The 18,805-nt window shown below is 33.6% G+C and overlaps 1 protein-coding gene across 1 annotated transcript in view; it reads right to left on the bottom strand.

Annotated features, from left to right (window-relative positions):
• Positions 1–18,805, bottom strand: part of GPR137C (G protein-coupled receptor 137C) — a gene marked incomplete at both ends in the record, with an annotated part of 61,229 nt that overhangs the window by 26,714 nt on the left and 15,710 nt on the right. The window contains 2 exons of the mRNA XM_084240949.1: positions 4,530–4,758; positions 6,230–6,273. Of these exons, the coding sequence (XP_084097075.1) occupies positions 4,530–4,758; positions 6,230–6,273 (273 nt within the window). The remainder of the gene's footprint in view (positions 1–4,529; positions 4,759–6,229; positions 6,274–18,805) is intronic.

The following is an 18,805-nucleotide window of genomic DNA, read 5'->3' as shown; positions in this document are numbered from 1 at the left end:
TCCAAGTTACTGTCGTTGCAATCTGGGGGCTGGTTTTCTTTTTGTGGTGTGCTTTTTCTCTGGAGAGTTGCTAGGTTGCGTGTGGTTCTTCTCCTCCCTACTGTCTGTTTTCTAATTTGCCGTATGCGTTGGGACACTGTGTTGTTGGGACTGGCCGGCATCTTGGGTGGGCTTCTCTTCTCCCCTCTGGTTCCTCCAGGAGTCATCGGCAGCCTGGGCTGTGTGCGCGTCTCCCGGGGTCTTTGTTCTTCTCTAATGGCGCCTGGAGCCATTCGCTCACCGCTGAGGCGAATCCTGCAGGGTTCGCCTCAGCTCCCGTTCAAGGGGTGTGGTGGCTGCAATAGTTCCTTTCCACTCACAGTCCCGCTTGCTATGTCCTTTGTTTTTGGTGGCCGTTTTGGTTTGTTGTTTCCTGCCTCTCTGCTGGTCGGAGATTGCCGCCTCTGTGGGCGGGGGAGGGGAGCCAAAGCTAACATATTTTAATTTAAACAAAACACATATATGCCAAGTATAAAAAGAAAAAATTCCCAGAGTCTGCTCTATAAGTCCTTGAGAAATAGTTTACACAGGCAGATGTAAGTTTCTACATGGATATATATATATGCATATCAATGAAATAAATTTATTTTAAAACTTCTAAGGCATCAAGAATGAAAATAACCAAAATAAATAAAAATTGAACTAAAATACTATTGGAAAAGAGAAAATGAAGAACACTTATACAATAATGATAGCAACATTCTTTTGGAGAGTTATATGACAAATTCTGGCAAGAATGTTTGTGGAATTATGTCATTAATAAGCATACAAATAAAATTATATATGTAAATTATAATGATTTTAAAATGTCTATTTAAAAGATTATAAGTAAATATAGGGTGTTGTAAACAAAATCAATGCATGGTTATGAAGAATAGTGGTACTGGCAAAGGCTGTGTGTGGTCAGTAACTGAATTTAACTATGTGACTTTGGGCATGTTTATTCATTCAATTTGCTCTTGACACAACCACCCAGTTGTGAAAGCTCATTTGGTTACTAGGGCAAAGCTGATATGGCAAAGGCTATGCAATCATGGAATGTATTTATTAAGCAAATAATTATTGATTACCCACTACATACCAGGCATTATTTTAGACAAAAAGGATAGAAAAATGAACAAGACAGACAAGGGAACTGCTTTCAGAGTTTACACTTTAGGAGGGAGAAGCAGAATATAAATATGCATACAGATTAACAAATAATTTTGGCTATTCATAAATGAAAAGAAAGATAACAAAAGAAGGTGATATTTATAGTAATCAGAATGGGCAGAAAACCTTAGTGGGATGGTTAGGAAAAGCTGTTTTAAGAAAGTGATGTCTGAATGCAAAGAAGCCATCACAAGCATATCTATAACAACTTAGGCGCACAAAAGCTATAAGGCTGGAAGGAACATGGTATATGTTTTGTGATGACGAACTGGGTGGGGTCAGAAGGGGCATCATGTAGCTAGAACAGAAAAGTGAAGAGCAATAAATAGGAGGTAAGGTCAGAAACCTAGGTAATCCAGTTCATACAGAATCTTAAAAAAGCCACACTGCCCCTGCCTCTTAAGCTCCTCAACATCCCCACGTTTTTGGATTTAGTTTGCAAAATAGGATTAAGATCACCTCATAGAATTGTTATGAGGTAATGTGAATAGCAATTAGCACAGTGCCTCCAGCATAGTAGACACAGTAGCTATGTGCATTTTCCTGTTAAGTTGCTCAGAGAAAAATTGATGGAAGAAAAATTTTAAATGAAATAGTTGACAAGAGTTAGAATTGGGAAACAAGGAATGAAGAAACAGTCATAATATTCTAAATTTGTCTGAAAATGAAGAAAGATGACAATGACAAAATTAGAGTGATACGTAGAGATATATGCTGTTGGTAGGAAGAGAATGAGGTGTATTTAGCCTAGTAAAAATATGCAAAAGGCAGTGAGGGCCAAACTGGACAGAAATAAAAATCTGAAGGTCATCACCCAAATAAAATTAATTGAGCCTCATAGTATGAGACACCAAGTGAGATATAAACAATAGTAGATCCTTCCTTCTAAGCGCTAAGAGCTTAGTTAGAAAAACTGAACAAGGTGCATGCGCACACAAATCCTACATACTGAGAAGTGTCTTGAAAGGACAAATATAATTTTAAGAGAATTCAGATAGTTATTTCTGAATTTCATTTTGGAGATGGAAAAGGAGAGATCAAATTATATTCACAAAAAAGGGAATAGCAATTATGTCTTTAAACTTAGTAAGATAAGGACAAACAGGTACAAGGAGCACTGGGATGGAGGAAGGCAGTCCTGAAAGATAAAATAGCCTAAGGATATAGAGATGGCCAGGATGCTGTGTGTCAGTTAGAAATAGGGTAGGTTAAGATTTAGTTGAGAGACAAATTAAGGAGGATAGCATTATCACAGAATATACAGAGGAGGGAGAAATCAAAAGGAAAAAACAAACAAACAAAAAACCCAGAACACGAAAGTCAGAGCTGCAATTTGCAGCAACATGGATGGCGCTGGAAGGGATCATGCTCAGTGAAATAAGCCAAAAAGAAAAAGAAAAATACCGGATGGTCTCACTCATAGCAGGAATCTAGAAAACTTAAATAAGGGACCAGGAAAATGAATAACTATAAGAAAGTGAAAATCAAAATCAACAAAAAACTATGAACCAGAGACACTTTTAGGGGGGCGGGGGCGGGAGGGGAGGGATTGGGGTCAGAATGGGGGAATTGCAATTGTATGGGGAATATAAAAATAAAATTTATTAATTAAAACAAAACAAAACAAAACAAAATACTGTTAGGAATAGTGAAAAACCAGATCAGTTTGAAAGTGTAGGGGGTAGATGCTCAAAAGACAAATGTTGATTGAATAGAAGAAATAACCATTACTGTACATTGTTACAGAAGTTTAAAAAAAAAAAAAAACCAAAACACCCAAAAATAAGCCTAATGATTTTACAAGGAAGGAAGATTATATACTTTAAATAAATAAGTTTATACCCAATTAGGAAGGTCAAAAACTACAAAACAGTACTATAGGTTACAAAAAATCTACTATCTCACATTCTATTTTATTTACCTTTATAGGTATGTATTTGAACATGTCTCTCTGTAGTGTTCCTGGAGAATTCTGAATCCATGCAGCTTTTAAATTTAAGACTTTTTAAAATAATAATAATAATAATAAAGTGAAAACTTTTCATATGATAGTTAGGGGAAGATGTTTGAAATAATTCTGGAGGTATTATCAGATGAACTTTACTGACCAGATTGGCAACTTTATTATAGTCAGAGAATTATTTATTTCAGAGAGGGTAAAACCAAATTTAGAAAATTTCTAGATATCCTGAAAAGATTAGCTTTAAATTCAACCCCATCTTTATACTTTATCACTAAACAAGCAAGAGGTATAATTCTACGGTGATGTTATGACACTAAGTGAAGATGCTGTTGTTCCACCAGAAGATTATGTACTACAACAGTTACAGTATCATTTTTAACACATAAACTGAAGACAGAGTTAGCTAAAATACTTACATTTGAGGAACTAACTTTTTATAATAGAAGTTGACTGAAATTATTTTAGGTTTAAAAAGTAAAATTAAAATCACCAAATTTTAAGGATGAATTATTATACATTTATTATAGTTCTTTACTAGGATTATATTAAGGATAACAATATGTATATTGTATGTTTATCTATAAACCTACATCCCAACATCCACACACCTATACCCCCACATCCAATGCCACACATGTGCTGTGATAACATATTCACTGCTCAATCACAGTGTCAATCAACAAAATCAACACACCTATACCCCCACATCCAATGCCACACATGTGCTGTGATAACATATTCACTGCTCAATCATAGTGTCAATCAACAAAACCAGAAACTTCCATGTTCCTTGTTAATGAGTTAGCAGTTGGCTTCTGTTTGCTCATCCAAAGTATAACAGAGAAGCAAGGCATTTATAAATTTAGTTACATGACTAACTGTTTCAAATATCACAGGGACTTTATATTATAGCATGAAGTAAACTTTTCTAAACCTTTATACAAATAAATGCCATTTTATCAATATGACCTCAATATTACTAACTCAAATGTATATATGTAGGTATAATATGGTACCACTGCCCTTACTGGGCAAAATCTTAAATTGTTAGTGTGGCTTTATTCATTAGATTATCTTTGATATATGCATATAAATTCTGGCTTATTTTATTTAATAGCATCTAATGCAAAGGAGATATATATATATATCATAGAAAATACATGCTTAGTATAAGCTTTTTTAAAATAAATCATTATTTAATGAGGGCTAAATGTTGAATACCTTTTAATTGCTAGTGATCATTCTTTTATGCTCAAAAATTTACCTAATATTAAAAATACTTTAAAAAAACTTTCCATTAAAATACAGTTCATATGTTGAAGATCTGAAGTTAGAATTTAAGTTTAAGAAATATAAATTTAAGAAATATACTTACCTTTGACTCGAGGTAGACATTTGCTGATGACATTTTTGTTATTTTGCATATGTAACTAACTAAAGAAATGGCACAAAGAATAAATAGGCTATCATTAATTAATGCACGAACAAACACAGTCCATTTCAACTGATTTTCTGGGACATCTCCATGGACTAGCATTGCACAAGTCAAATTCACTACTAAAAAGAGAAGGCTTGCCAATATAAAGCCCAAATGCAGTAGAATTCTGAAAGAATAAAAATGAGTTTATTAGACATTTATAAAACTAATGAGAAATTAAATTCAGAATTAGTGTGTTACTTTAGGTATGGTAATTACTTCATTTTAAAATGTCCCCAATTTCATTAAACACAAATTTAATAATCACTCAGAATTACTTGGGAATCTTCACTGTTATAAAATTAGCACCTAAACCATTTAAACACAGTATTAGATTTTAAAGTATTTATTTAAATATAATCTCATGTGGGCCTAAATTCAGTTGCCTCTACCAGAAAAAATAATAGAGGATGATTTTAACACAATTTCAAGTAATACTGACTTTTTTCATTTTTGCAAGTACTAAGTATATTTTCATTGACTTTTCCTTGCTAAGTATTAACAGGCTTTTGTAATTTGCATGGAAAGTTTTATACTGTATCTAACTTAAAATTGATCACTAATATTAATTTTGGGAAATGTATATAAATATTGTTCAATCTTGTTATCTTCTGACTTTTGATAGCAAACATTGCTTTGATATATAAAGAACATAGGGACAAAACTGTAGAGTTTCAAATACTCATCAATATTTCCTCTTATAAAGTTGCATGTTTACTATGCATACAGAACAACTCTGAAAATGAAATGCTCAATTCTTCCCCCCTAAAGAAAATTAGACTATGTCATAAAAACTCTTCAGAGAGGGTGTGGCTATCTGTATTAAGCTGCTATAACAGCTATCTATATGAAAATCATCCCAGTTCAAATGTGTTATACCCCAAAATAGTATAATTCAAAAATTAGCATCTTAATATTTTCTATAGGGTCACTTACAAAGGTGGAAATCATAAAATGTTGTTTACCTTTGAAAATAATTTGTATATGGTAAATAATTTGTATATGTAAAGAAATGTAAGCAACCTTTTTAAAGTGTATATACCAAAGCACGATGATTTTAGCTTGAAGAGATTAGACCTTAATATTCTCTCAGATTAAATAATAAAAATAATTACATGGTTTAAAACCCAAAATGGACCTTGAAATTACCCAATATCCAGGGGATTATAGTAGATTAGCAAATCAAAGCAGAGAGAGGTTAAATGAGTTGTTGGGAAGTTAATGAGAATTGTCTGAAACTCATCTCCTGATTTCCCAGCCTAGCACTCTCATTTCTGAGGCTAATCAGTTCTGAGACATTACTTATTTCATCAAACTGTACTATACATTCTGCCTCCAAAGAGCATCATCTAACTTTAATATTTGTGGACTCCATGAAGTGACATCTCACATCTGAAGTTGGCCAGTGGCAAAGCTTCATAGAAAGGCACTAGGTAGCAAACTGGCTGAAGTGGGAGAACTATGGGGTAATTCACCTTCTTTTTTACTAATCTATTTAATTTTCTATAAAATTGCTAAGGCACCCTCAACCAATAAGCACTCTACCTTCCGAAGTCTGCTGTGAAAAAATTTTATATCTTGCTACTCATGAAACTTACCTGTGTTTGTCTAGTTCAGTGGCACATCTGACTTTACATATAACCTATAAATAGAACATAAAAAGAAAGTTTTGAAAACATGTAATATAATATTCTTAAGTTTGTTTTGAATTTGTATTATAAAGTGATAAAATTATAAATAATAATAGATAGCAAGTGAAGTACAAATGTTAACTACCAACAAGAAAAAATAGGTAAACTTCCAAAGGTTTAAAACAATAAATCAAAAACCTTGTCAAAGTCTTAAACTTAAGTTTCTGACTTTATTTAACCAGAGTTCAGTTAAAACACTTATTTGAACTTTTTTTTTTTTTTTTTTTTTTTGTGGGACCCTCGCTGGCAGCCGAGGAACGAACCAGCACTGCAGAGGCTGCAGGCAGCCTCGCAGCCCAGCGCTTAACCGCTGCGCCACCAGGGCACTTATTTGAACTTTTATTAAGAGCCTGACATTATGCTAGATGGCTTTTCATCTATAATACAGTTCATTATATTATCCTTGTTTTATCCTAAAATGGAGCTTACTTAAATATGAATATACTTCACTGTTTTACAAATACTGTTTTCCCCTCAGATGGAATGAAATAGCAAAAAGGAACAAAGGGGCTGAAAAATGAGCACAAAGAAAATGAACACAAAGGATAGGTCATACTTAATAAACTTCCTTTCTTCACAGTCTTGAGATTAATTTGTCCCATTACCGCGATGTTTACAGTGATCAGTTGTTAAGGAAGTATTTGCCAGATTTCATCACTAACTTCCTATTTTTTCCTGTTGTAACAGTTATCATTGGAGAGTTAAGAGAATATGTAAATATCTTACTGTTCTTTCACTCACTAGTTTTATCAACTATCAATAATTCTTGTCTGAAAAAATTATGATGGAGCAATTTCTTTTTATAAAGTAAGTCTGATAAACTATCTAGGTAAAGGGCACACTCCTTTGATATATAAAAGATTTTTATTATCTAGCTCCACATTCCCATCATTATATCCTTTTATTCCTAATCCAATGATCTTGTTACTCTAAATTACTTACAACTCTTTAATCTCAACATTCAAGACTTTATTTGAGTGCACATTCCTTTACATTGTTATCTTAAGTAACTTAGGTATCCTATATCCTTGTATTACTAATTGTACTCTACGCATTTATTTACATATTTATTTCCCTCTTAAGAGAGACCATAACTTACTTATGTATTTATAGCCCCAGTCTTGACACAATGCCCAGTTTACTCAAGCATTTTCAGAAAATATTTGAATAAATGATCAGTGAACACATGTCAAAGCACTAGGTGTATGTTTGTGTGTGGGTGAGTGTGAGAAATATAGCACAAATTAAAACTGGAGGGGTAAGCAGCTTTCTAATCATGGAGGCCTTATAGAAAAGTGCTAAAACATTAGGCTTTAACTCCCACACACTTTGTGATTTTATGTCTGAGTGATTTCTTCAATGACAGTGTAGAAAATGGATTAGATATATATAATATAATATATTATATTATTAGATATATATAATAATATAATAGATTAGATATATTATATAATGGATTAGATATATATTATATAATAATATAATAGATTAGATAGATATAATATAATATATAATAAATTCCAAGTAAAAGATTTTTGAATTTGAGTGATGCCACTTAACCACATTCCCAGATTTTGAATTTAAAGAACTGACAGAATGAGTGCCACACTGATAAACATTTTAATACTATATAAAACATTTAAATGAGAATCAGTTGTGGAACTGACTCTGAGTCTTAAGATTTATTACATATAAGTAGAACTATTGAGAAGGCAGGTGAGTTTTGGGATATAAGAAGGAAATTATAATCACCAACAGAGGTGACAGCTGAAACTCAAAGTAGAAGACATTTGAACAAATGTAGATTAAGAAGTCAATGACCAGGGCCTCCCTGATGGCGCAGTGGTTGAGCGCTGGGTTGCGAAGCTGTCCGCAGCCTCTGCAGCACCAGTTTGATCCCCGGCCACCGGGCGAGGGTCCCACATGGTGCGCAGACCTCTCCTGCGGCGCCCGCTGCTCCCCTCAGCAGTGTGTTTCGTCAGTCTGCCTGCTCTGCTTTCCCCTCTGGCTCTGGTGAATTCTCTCACCCTCCCGTGCTTCTGGCTGTACCCAGTGCTTGTATAAATAAATAAATAAATCTTATTAAAAAAAAGAAATAAAAAAAAAGAAGTCAATGACCAAAACAACATAAATATAATACATCCATGTTTAATAGTCAGAATGGAGAAGTACAAAGAGTGAGGAAAAAAGAGAGGGGCCAGGGAATAGACAAAAAAGATTCAGATTACACATATACACAGTGGAGAAGTTCAGGAGTAAAAGTAAATTACAGTCCTTGATAAATTCTGCAAAAGTAAAGAATGATTAGGAAACATTGATTGGATTACTAGTATGTTATTGGTACTTTGCACCGTATAGTTTTTAGTACAACAATAAAACAGAACTGTAAGAACCTATTAGAATGCAAGAAACAAAGGTAGTGAGTAAAAAATATTCTTGAAGATAAGAAACAGTGTGAAAATCTGTGTTGGGAACAACACTCTTTGAATACTGCATGTTTCAAGTCTTTGGAGCAGAGGGAATTGCAGAGAAAACATCCTTGAAAACGAGAGATGGTATCTACCTTAAAACAGAGAGATCTGTTTCTTGACTACTATATTAAAGATTGAGAACATCTCCCTCTCTGGGAACATCACAGGGGAGTAAAGTCTCCTCTCTCCTTGGTAAAGTTTTGCTTCATTTCAGAGTAAAGATAAGGTCTGTGTGTCCCTTTTATTTTTAAAATTAAAACAATCTAACAGAAAAATGGATGCCAGTATAAAAAGTTCAAATAACTAGGCTGTACTTTTCATTTAATAATTTAGAACTGAAAAACATGTAACTATTGTTGAGAAAGAAAAAGGTAGGTGGGTGAACCATATAGGCGTAGCAAAAACTCAAGGGATAAGGAATACTAGACTAGACTGACCACAAGTTCTAAGTGCAAGTGACATCAGAAGAAAGCTAACAGAGTGGGGAAAACAGAGGTAAAGGTAGGATAAGGGTGAAAAACAAAAGGGTGAATTCAAGATACAGAAGAAAAAAGAGAAGACATTGGTCAGAAAGAATTGCTCCATTTTTAAGAGATGATCCAAGATATAGCCATACTGTTAGGCTGCTCAAATAGAAATGGAGGGTTACTGAGCTCTGAGAAACCACTGACTGAGATATATTGAATGGGTTCTCAATATGGGCTTTGACCAAGATCTATATAACAAGACAGCAGACCAGAGAAAAAATATGCTGATTCATTCTGGAAAGTGGAAGTTATTGTTGTAGCCAATGATGACCTAATCAGATGGCACAGTTTTCAAAAAGATGATGATAATATAACATTAGTAAGTAGTATCGGGAAACATAAAATTGGCTAATTGTCCTTCCCACAAATTGAAATGGTGGTTCATAAGGCATGAAGTACCATTTGGAAAAAGCGAGATTTCAATGAAGGCATTTGAAAGACTTAAATGAAGAAGAGAATGGGGACAGGGTAGGAGGGGTAATTCATAAGGTTATAGGTCATGGGATGATATTAATAATAGGTGGGAGAGGGAGTTGAGCTGAATAGGAAAGAATTAAAGTTCGGTTATCCCAAATTTACAGAATATGTTAAATAATACATCATATAAATATAATCAGGTACTTTAACCACATTTAGATTATAAAGTTAAAAATGATAATCTGATATTAGCAGATTATATTTTACAGAATATGGCTAACACCATGATTCTGAGTAAAAAAAACTAGCAATGTCAAAAATGTCAAGAATTACATAGTTCATGTGTCAAAACTAAACCAAAACAAACTTTAAAAATATGACTGAAGAATTGAGGCTGTTAGAAGGGAAAGAAGTTTGGCTTGGGAATAAAGTGGGGAGGTGGCCCAATGGTTCAGGGTAAAGGACTCTGGGTGCTTTGAGGGTGGGAATGGTGTAGTAACATATATCCGAGGAGGTGTGAATCTATTCCCCTAAATCTATACAGTGTAATAAAACAATGTTATTTACCCATAAGGAAAAAAAATATATATATAGTTCATCAAACATAATAAACATGCTTTACATAGAATTTTTGAAGTTTAGAATGGCAAATAGCAAACATCTAAATTACTTGCTGATGTGATTGGTATCAAGTGGACCATATCTTTCCAGGTCTTTTTAAAACAAGAACAAAATGGGTCATTTATAAAAGGATATTATTCACTATAAAAGTGTGAAGAATTATATGGGTTGATGCATATCAAAGGTTTTTCATGATATACCCTACCTTTATCCAACACGTAAACCAGAATTCCTAATGTAGAAAATACTAATTCAGAACTTGTGAATTAATGAAGATTAGATATTATTATTGGCATACTTTATTTAATAATATTTAACCTATTTATAATTAATCTAAACTGATTTTTTTCATTTTAAAAGGCAGACTTCCATATTTTGTCTCCTTATTTAGAACCTCAAATGAGCAGAAGTTGAGAGGATGACAATTATATTTCATTTGTGAATGTTAGCTAATGTAAGTTCAATACAGGTATCTCAAGACTCGAGGAAGAGTTACACTGGAACTGTATTTCATTTATTGTCCTCCATGGCATGTAGATGTATGATGCTTAGAGATGGCAGTACTAAAATATTTATGGAATGGCTGCTTTTCTATAGACTTGTTTTTTGTCAAGTTTTTCCCACTTTTGTTGACTGAAAATAGAAACTTCATTAGAGAACTCAGGTATATAAAATTTAGAATTCAAGCAAAAATGAATTCTGATGAACATAAATCTCTTCATGATCAATCAACAGGCATATATATCCAACTACATGGACTACTTTCACAGAAGCAGTTGCTCAGTTTCCATTTCAACCATTTAAGTTTTTGTGCAGAGTAGTGCACCATTCCCAAGCTTATCAATGCTGATAACCATGCTACTTCAATTTCAGAACTTTTTTTTCTTTGCAGTAGTCTGTTCCTTCTAAGATACATAAATTAGAATACCTTTGAGTATTTCTCTTAGGATACTAATGCATTTTTTCCCCTAAAGTTTCTTTTCTTTGCTTAGTTTTATTTCATATTGCTTAAACTGATTTTATGGAATTAAGGAATTACGCACAAAGGAATTAAGGAATTAAGCACATCATCTAAGGAATCAAAAGAATTAAGCACATCCTGTGTGACTTTCACTGGGAGAGGACTCTGGAAATTTGTGCCTGACTTGACACCATGTACCTGTAGTTGACTCCATGTGTCGTTTTTCTTTTCTGATTTTACTGTTTCTTCTCACTATGATAAACTGTAACCACAACTATAACAGCTTTGAGTCATTCCAGCATCATTGAGGCCTAGAGTGTTCTACAGGACCCCCAATACAATGTGTGACTATCCAAGAAAGATGAATCCTAAGCCAGTAATGAAGACAACTGAGAACCAAATACACATTTCGGAATTGTCAAAAGTGCAGGAAACCATTTGAAACAAGTGCTGGAACTGAGAGGTGGGGATGGCTAAATAGGAGTAGCTAAAATCTGTTAAGGGGCCAAAAAAAAAAAAATCTCTATTGAAAGTTCTAAGAGTTAGATGGCAAGCACAGCTGAGAGTTTGGCACCATACTACCAGCAGGAAAAATAATGAGGAACACCAAGAACAGGCATTATCTCCTGTCCCAATCATCTTGCTTGACTGGGTTCTCAAAATGCTTAAAATTAGACCTTTATTTTCTGAAGGATTAGAATATTTTACCCCTGATGAGCATGACCAGTCCAATAGGAAATACCTAAATATACAGGCATCAGGGGTTCCTTACAAATTATTGAGTCACGTCACCCTATGGTGTGTACACGCCTTACCCACATTCTTAAACTTTCCACTTTTAATGATGAACAGCCAAGAATAACTAGATAGCTCAAAAGTTTTCAACAGAAGAGAGAGATCAAATACAAAATAGATAATACAAAGAACTTAAAAAATCAAAACCCCCATAATTGTCTCAGAGAAATAATATAGTACACTCATGAAAAAAAGAGATGCTGTTATTAAAAAAAGTTCAGAAAATAAAAAAGAGCTCATAAAAAAACTAAGTTTGCTACCAGAAATGAAAAGTCAAGAGAAGTGATGAAAATTATGTAAATCTACTCCCAAAAGTAGAGGAAAAAGTCTAATCAAAATATGACAGAAGAGATCAGGAAAGGATCTTTCTCAGAGGTGCAACATGTGAATGTTAGGAGTTTCAGCAAGAGAACAGAAACAGGAGGAAAGAAAAAAAAAATCAATGGAAAATTCAATAGGTTTCCCTAAACTAAAGAATACATGTTACTAAATTGAAGATATTTCTTACATGAAGAGATATCATTGTAAGTTTCAGAAGACTGGGACTCGAAGAAAATCTAATAATTTTTAGTAAGGAAAAAACAAGTCATCTATAAAGGATCAAGAAACAACAATGGCTTTCAAATTTCAATAACAACACGGGAAGCAGAGCAATGCCTTAAAAAATCCTCAGGGAAAATTATCTCCAACCTAGAATTATATAGTTGTCTAAACTACCAATCAAATATGGCAGTTGAATAATGATATTTCAGACATGAAAAAAAAAATGGCTTTACAAGCGCTCTTTCTCAAGAAGATGATGTAGGATGTACTTGCCAGAAATAAGGAATAAATCAGGAATAACTAAAGGAATAACTCAGCAGGCCTGAGCTGTCTAAGCCCTGCACTTTGCAAAGAAAGGTTTGATCTTAGCTTGGATCTAGAAAGGTAATTTCTAAGTCCTTGGAATATTCTGCCTGATTAGGGTGTCTTTGTTTACCTGGGTCCCTTGGCCATACCAAATGCTAACAATGTGATTTATGATGAGGCTTTGAGCCACTCTTTGAAGAGACTGAAGGCTAAAGAACTAAGGTCAGTCATTAAATGACTCATCCCCAGTACAAGTCCTGGACACCACGACTCAGGTGAGCTTCTCTGCTAGGTGCTGAATCTTTGTAGGTGCTGTCATCTGGCATTGCTAGGAGAATAAGTACACTCAGTAAGACTGTAGTGGGAGAGGACAACTGGCAGCATGTCCCTGTTTTCTTCGGGACTAAGAAAACCTTAAAGATTTAATTCAGTAGGATTTTACAATAACAAAGCTGAGCTTTAGAGATTAAGTGAATTGTTCATGAATACACAGGAAATGGAACAGAATTAAAACCCCGGTATCTTGACTTATAATTCAAGATTTAGGGTGAGTCCTGTGTTTCTTTTGTTGTTGATGATGTATTTATGTATTTAGGTCTTTGATAATACATAGTTAAAATAACTTCCTTTGTTTTAAGGTGATAAATATCGTTTTATTAATGAGAGTATCATCTATGTCATACAAATGAGTTATCAGTTTAAGATTCAGAGAATTTTAACTGCCCAAGAAAAATGTATTCAGAAGCCAAATTATCTCTTTAAAATGTAATAACCTAGAAGCATTTTAACATCTTCATTTTCTCTTGTTTTGTTGACTAAAAGATACATTTACCATACTCCTTATTTAACTAGAGGTATTTTTTAAACATACATAAAATTTTCAGCAATGTATTAATTTTGAGTAAAAAGTCAGCTTTCATCATTGAAAATCATTTTGAAACATAACTGATTACTACAGAAAGACAACTGAATGTATTTTATGTTAAGTTATTTCTAAACTGAGTGTCCCTACATTATAGATTTAGATTCTTTAGGATACTGATTTAAATTGAAATTGTGCTGAAGTTGTGCTATTTTTTCAAAGTTTTTCCCAAACCAAATCCCCTTTGCATATTACTGATTCTTCATAAAATCTCCCATGCTTTTTGAACTAGAAATATAGCAGAATTGCTTTTTGTAAAGATAAAGAGCCAGATTCATTGGAGAAAAGTAATCGGACTGAGGTAGAGAAAAAAAGGGCAATATGTATCAGAATAACAGAACATCCTAGGGGAGAAAGCAACAGAAGGAATGCTTATATCCCTATCACCTTGATTTCTTAAAGACAATAACTGTATGTAATCGGTGATCATGATGTCTCTCACATTCTCTTTAAAACCTACTAACTCCATGAAATGACAGAAAAAGCAGTAGTGTAGTCAAAACACCTGACTGTCAATGCTTCCACTTTCTATTGTGGTTCAGGACAAGGCCATGGCCTCAGTTCAGCATTTGAAAAATGAAAACCATATCTATCAACACATCTTAATTATATAGGAAGGAAATAATGGCATCACATATATTACATAGGTTGGAAAAAAGTGATTGTTCTATTGCCAAAAGTTTGCATGTAAGAAAGAAGCTAGACAAAAGGAAATATTTAGATATGCTCTAATTTTCCTCTTTTTTCTACAATAATAACATTTGAGTCTTACTATGCTTCACTAGCATTTTATTTAATCTTCAGAATTCTAGAGATAGGCACCTCCCTTTTTCAGATGGAGAAATTGATTAAGTCTCTTGTTTAAAATCAGTTAGCAAGTGTTTAAGGAATTGTATTCCCTTTCCCTATCACTCCACCCCCAATGTCCAAATTCATAACTACATAATCTATCCTGATTTATGTTATTGTGGTCAATTCTGTTAAATGCTCTTAGAAGGCCAATCCTTTCCAGAATAATCTTTAAAAAATGACAATTAGTACTCAACAGCCTCAACCCTCATGCTGAACTTTCTCTTCCACAGAAACCCTTGCAAAGTGAGAGAAAGAATATGAAAACTTTTCCTATGAAAGTACCTAAAATGAGGCTATAATGAGTAAAAATCTCTATCTTCCCTAGAGTGTGCTGATTCACTTCAAGGTAGCCCAAATGATGGGATAAACAACTGGACAAAATCTTACACAGTAGCTGAGGAAAGAGCAAGAGTTTAAGAAAATATCACTAAAGCATTAATATACCTAGACTGAGCTGAAAAAGTGTGATTAATATGATAAAAAAAGGGTGAGCTATAATTGAATTTTTGTAAAATGTGAGAACACACAGATTTGAAGTATCAGTGACATCTTAGAAAGCAGATGATCCTAAATATTTAAACACTTATGTTTATGTCCTAAGTAAGTCAAACTTTGTTTATGTTATGTGTAACTTTTAAAAAACTGGCTATCATATCTCAGAGATAGAATTCACAAATACTATATGAAATCTCAGAATTAGGGGGAAAACTTTTTAAAAAAACTTCAAATTCCTGATTGCTTTATTAGTGTCAGATTGTTAGATTTAAAGGTATCTTGTATACCACTAAGATCAAGCACTTTACAATTTAAGCAACTGATCCAGAAAAGAAGTGATTTGGCAAGCATCGATTAACCAAAAAGAATAGAATGTGCATTAGAACTCAGGTTTTCAGACTTCTAATTCATAGCAATTGATGAAATTTTACTACCTTAAACAGATACCTTAACAAAATTAAAATTAAACAATTACAAAGAAACCCATGTTTTTGTTTTGACTTTATTTAGAACAAATTGGATAAAAAGTTCTACTTAGTTTAGTTAAAGATTGTTTTCATTTGTTGAGATGGACAGAGCTCCATTGAAATCTTTACTACAAATCTTATCTGTCGTCCAAATCACTTAGCATTAGCCACATACATAACAGTGTCAGGTGTTGAAGAACATGCAAAATATCCTTCAAAATAAATGTATAATAGTAGCTAACCTAAAGAAATACACAATATAGGAAAGGGAGGCAGACAATTATGATATGTAATATATATTACTTTCTTTATATTTAGTCAGACTTAGAACACCATAAATTAAAGTATAAATGACTATTCAGAATTAATTTTACTAATGTTGATAGGTATTAAGTTATAACTCAGCTTTTTTATATGAAAATTATAAAGATGAGAGAATGTGCTTAGCTATTTTACTCCTTTAAGGAAGAAAATACAAAAGTGGAATGGGGAGGAGGACAAAATAAAAATTAGTAGCCCATGGTTTGAAGTTTGACCCCAAAAACATTTGTTTGGCTTATTCAGTGTTAGCCTGCAGTTTTTTTTTAAAAGATTAATTTTTACTTATACAATAGCTGGGGTACAGGCCAGAGGTGCAGGAAGGTGAGAGGATTCACCAGAGACAGAGTGGGGAGCAGAACAAGCAGACGGACCGAAAGCACTGCTGAGGGGAGCAGCGGGCACGACAGGAGAGGTCTGCCGCGCCATGTGGGAAATCTCCCTGGCTGGCTGGGAATTGAACCCATGCTGCAGAGGCTACGGACAGCTTCACAGTGCCGTGCTTAACCTGCTGTGCCACCAGGAAGGCCCAGCTTGCAGTATTTTTAACAACACTTCAACACCCTGTCATTATTTAAAAAGTAGATTTTTTAATAAAAAATATCCAAATTTTTATTTTTGTTGGAAAAATCAGATGATTTGGCAATGTGATCTTATGGCTGTCCTCTTTACATATAAATTCTCTAGTTTATCAACTACCATCAATCTCAAATGGTAGCATCCAGGACCCACTATGCATTTGAGTTTGGGGCCTGTTTTTTAAAGCAAGCACTCTTTTTGAGGGGAGGTGTAAAAGAGACAGAAAAGAAGTAGAGAGAGTTCTGTTGTGAAATTATATATTCAGGGGTTCCCTAAGCCAGGATATTTGGGATATGGTAAAAAAGAAACTTCATTTGTTCACTATATACTGAACATCTAATACATGCCATGTATTAAATTAGGTGTTAGGGATACAGCAAGGACAGACTCAGTCCCTATTCCTATAATACTTAGAGTCTAGTACATTAAAAAAAACCACACTAATATAAAATTGCAAATATGCAAATGATATGAAAGAAGAGACATTAATGTCCTGTGAGTCTGTAATTTTGGATTCTAATCTAGTTGGATAGTTGAAGGCTTCCCTGAAGTGTTGCTGTGAAGTTGAGAGTTAATTCAGCAAAGAAAACCATTTTAAGATGAGGGAAAAGAATATGGAAAGATTTTGGGGCAGAAGAAAATAGGAAGCAAAAAAGGACTAATAGAACACTAAGAGGCTGGAGTGGTGAGAAATAAGGAGAAGCATAATCCAAGATGAGACTAGAACCATGAAATACCATGTAGCATGTAAAAAAGTTTGTTTTTATTCTAACAATAACCAGATCCAATACAGGAACTAGTTTGTGTGTCTCTCTCTGTGTGTGTGTGTGTTTCATAATAAATTATGTATTTTTTGGATAGGATAACTTGGCAATAGTGTGGAGAATGAACTTGTGGAAGCCAGAGGACACTGACAGTAATTATGAGGCTAACTGCCATAGACAAAGCAATAGATAATAGTAGTTAATTAGGCTCCATTGATGGGGAGAAGTAAATAAGTGATATTAGGAGGTCACATAGACAGTATTTGGTAAGAGAGTGAATCCAAAGTATGAAGGAGAAGACTGATAGGTTTCTGAATTATTTAAATAAATGGATAGCAGTGCCATTTACTGAAATGGGGTTCAGGTTTTGGAGAGATAGGTATGGGGTGGGGAAGGATGGAGGAGGAAAGGAAAGGGATGAACTAAGTTTGGAACGCTTTGAATCTGAGGGCTCCTGACAAGATGTCAAATAGGTATAGAATATAGAAAGCCAGAGCTCAGAGAAAGAGTATGTGTCAGGATCAGTGATGTATGTCATCTACTTTTAAGTGACAAGATGCCACCATGAATGTGGATGCGATCACTTAGGAAGAACAAGAGGGCTAGGCCAAATTCTTGCTTACTAATTTAGCTGTTTTATTCAAGTTCTGATAGGCAGTATTTTTATTTTTATATTCTAAGTACCTTTAAAATTCAACTGCAATTCCTTCATTATTCCATGTTTATTTAAGTCTTTCAAATTTTAGTCTTTGTAGTCAATATTTAATGGTACCTCATTATGGCTGCAATTTTCATTTTCCTGATAACTTAATCATCTTTTTCTATGCATCTTGGCTATGCATATCTTCTTTTGTGAAGCATCTGTTTAAATATTTTGTCAATTTCCACTGAACGTTGTTGTTATTGAATTTTTAAGAGTTCTTCATACATCCTGGGTACAAATAATATGCGAGATATATGTACTGCAAATATTTTTTCCCAGTCTGTGGCTTGACTTTTTATGATCTGTCTTAGAAAATTCAAGCTTTTAAGATTGATAGTCTCATTTATCAATTTTTGCTCATGTTTTTGTTTCCTATCTAGGAAATCTTTACCACCTCCAAGAGAATGAAGATATTCTCGTGTTTTATTTCATAAGTTTAGCTTTTACATTTAGATTTATTATAATATCAAGTAGATTTCTATATGTGGTGTGAGGCAAAAATCAGTATAATTACTGATTTTATAATCAGTATAATTTTATAATCAGTATAATTACTCAATTATTTCAGCATCATTTGTTGAAAAAACTTTCATTTCTTCAGTAGGTTAATACCTTGGTATTTTTATATAAAACAATTGAATATGTAAGTGGGGGTCTAATTCTGGATTCTCTATTCTGCTGTATTGATTTGTATGTCCATCTTTTCCCCAGAATTAAACACTGTGATTACTGTAGTTTTATA

The sequence above is a fragment of the Talpa europaea genome, assembly GCF_964194135.1.
Source record: "Talpa europaea genome assembly, chromosome: 8".
NCBI lineage: Eukaryota > Metazoa > Chordata > Mammalia > Eulipotyphla > Talpidae > Talpa > Talpa europaea.
The sequence above is the reverse complement of the archived record's forward strand: the minus strand, read 5'-3'. Positions and strand labels throughout refer to the sequence as shown.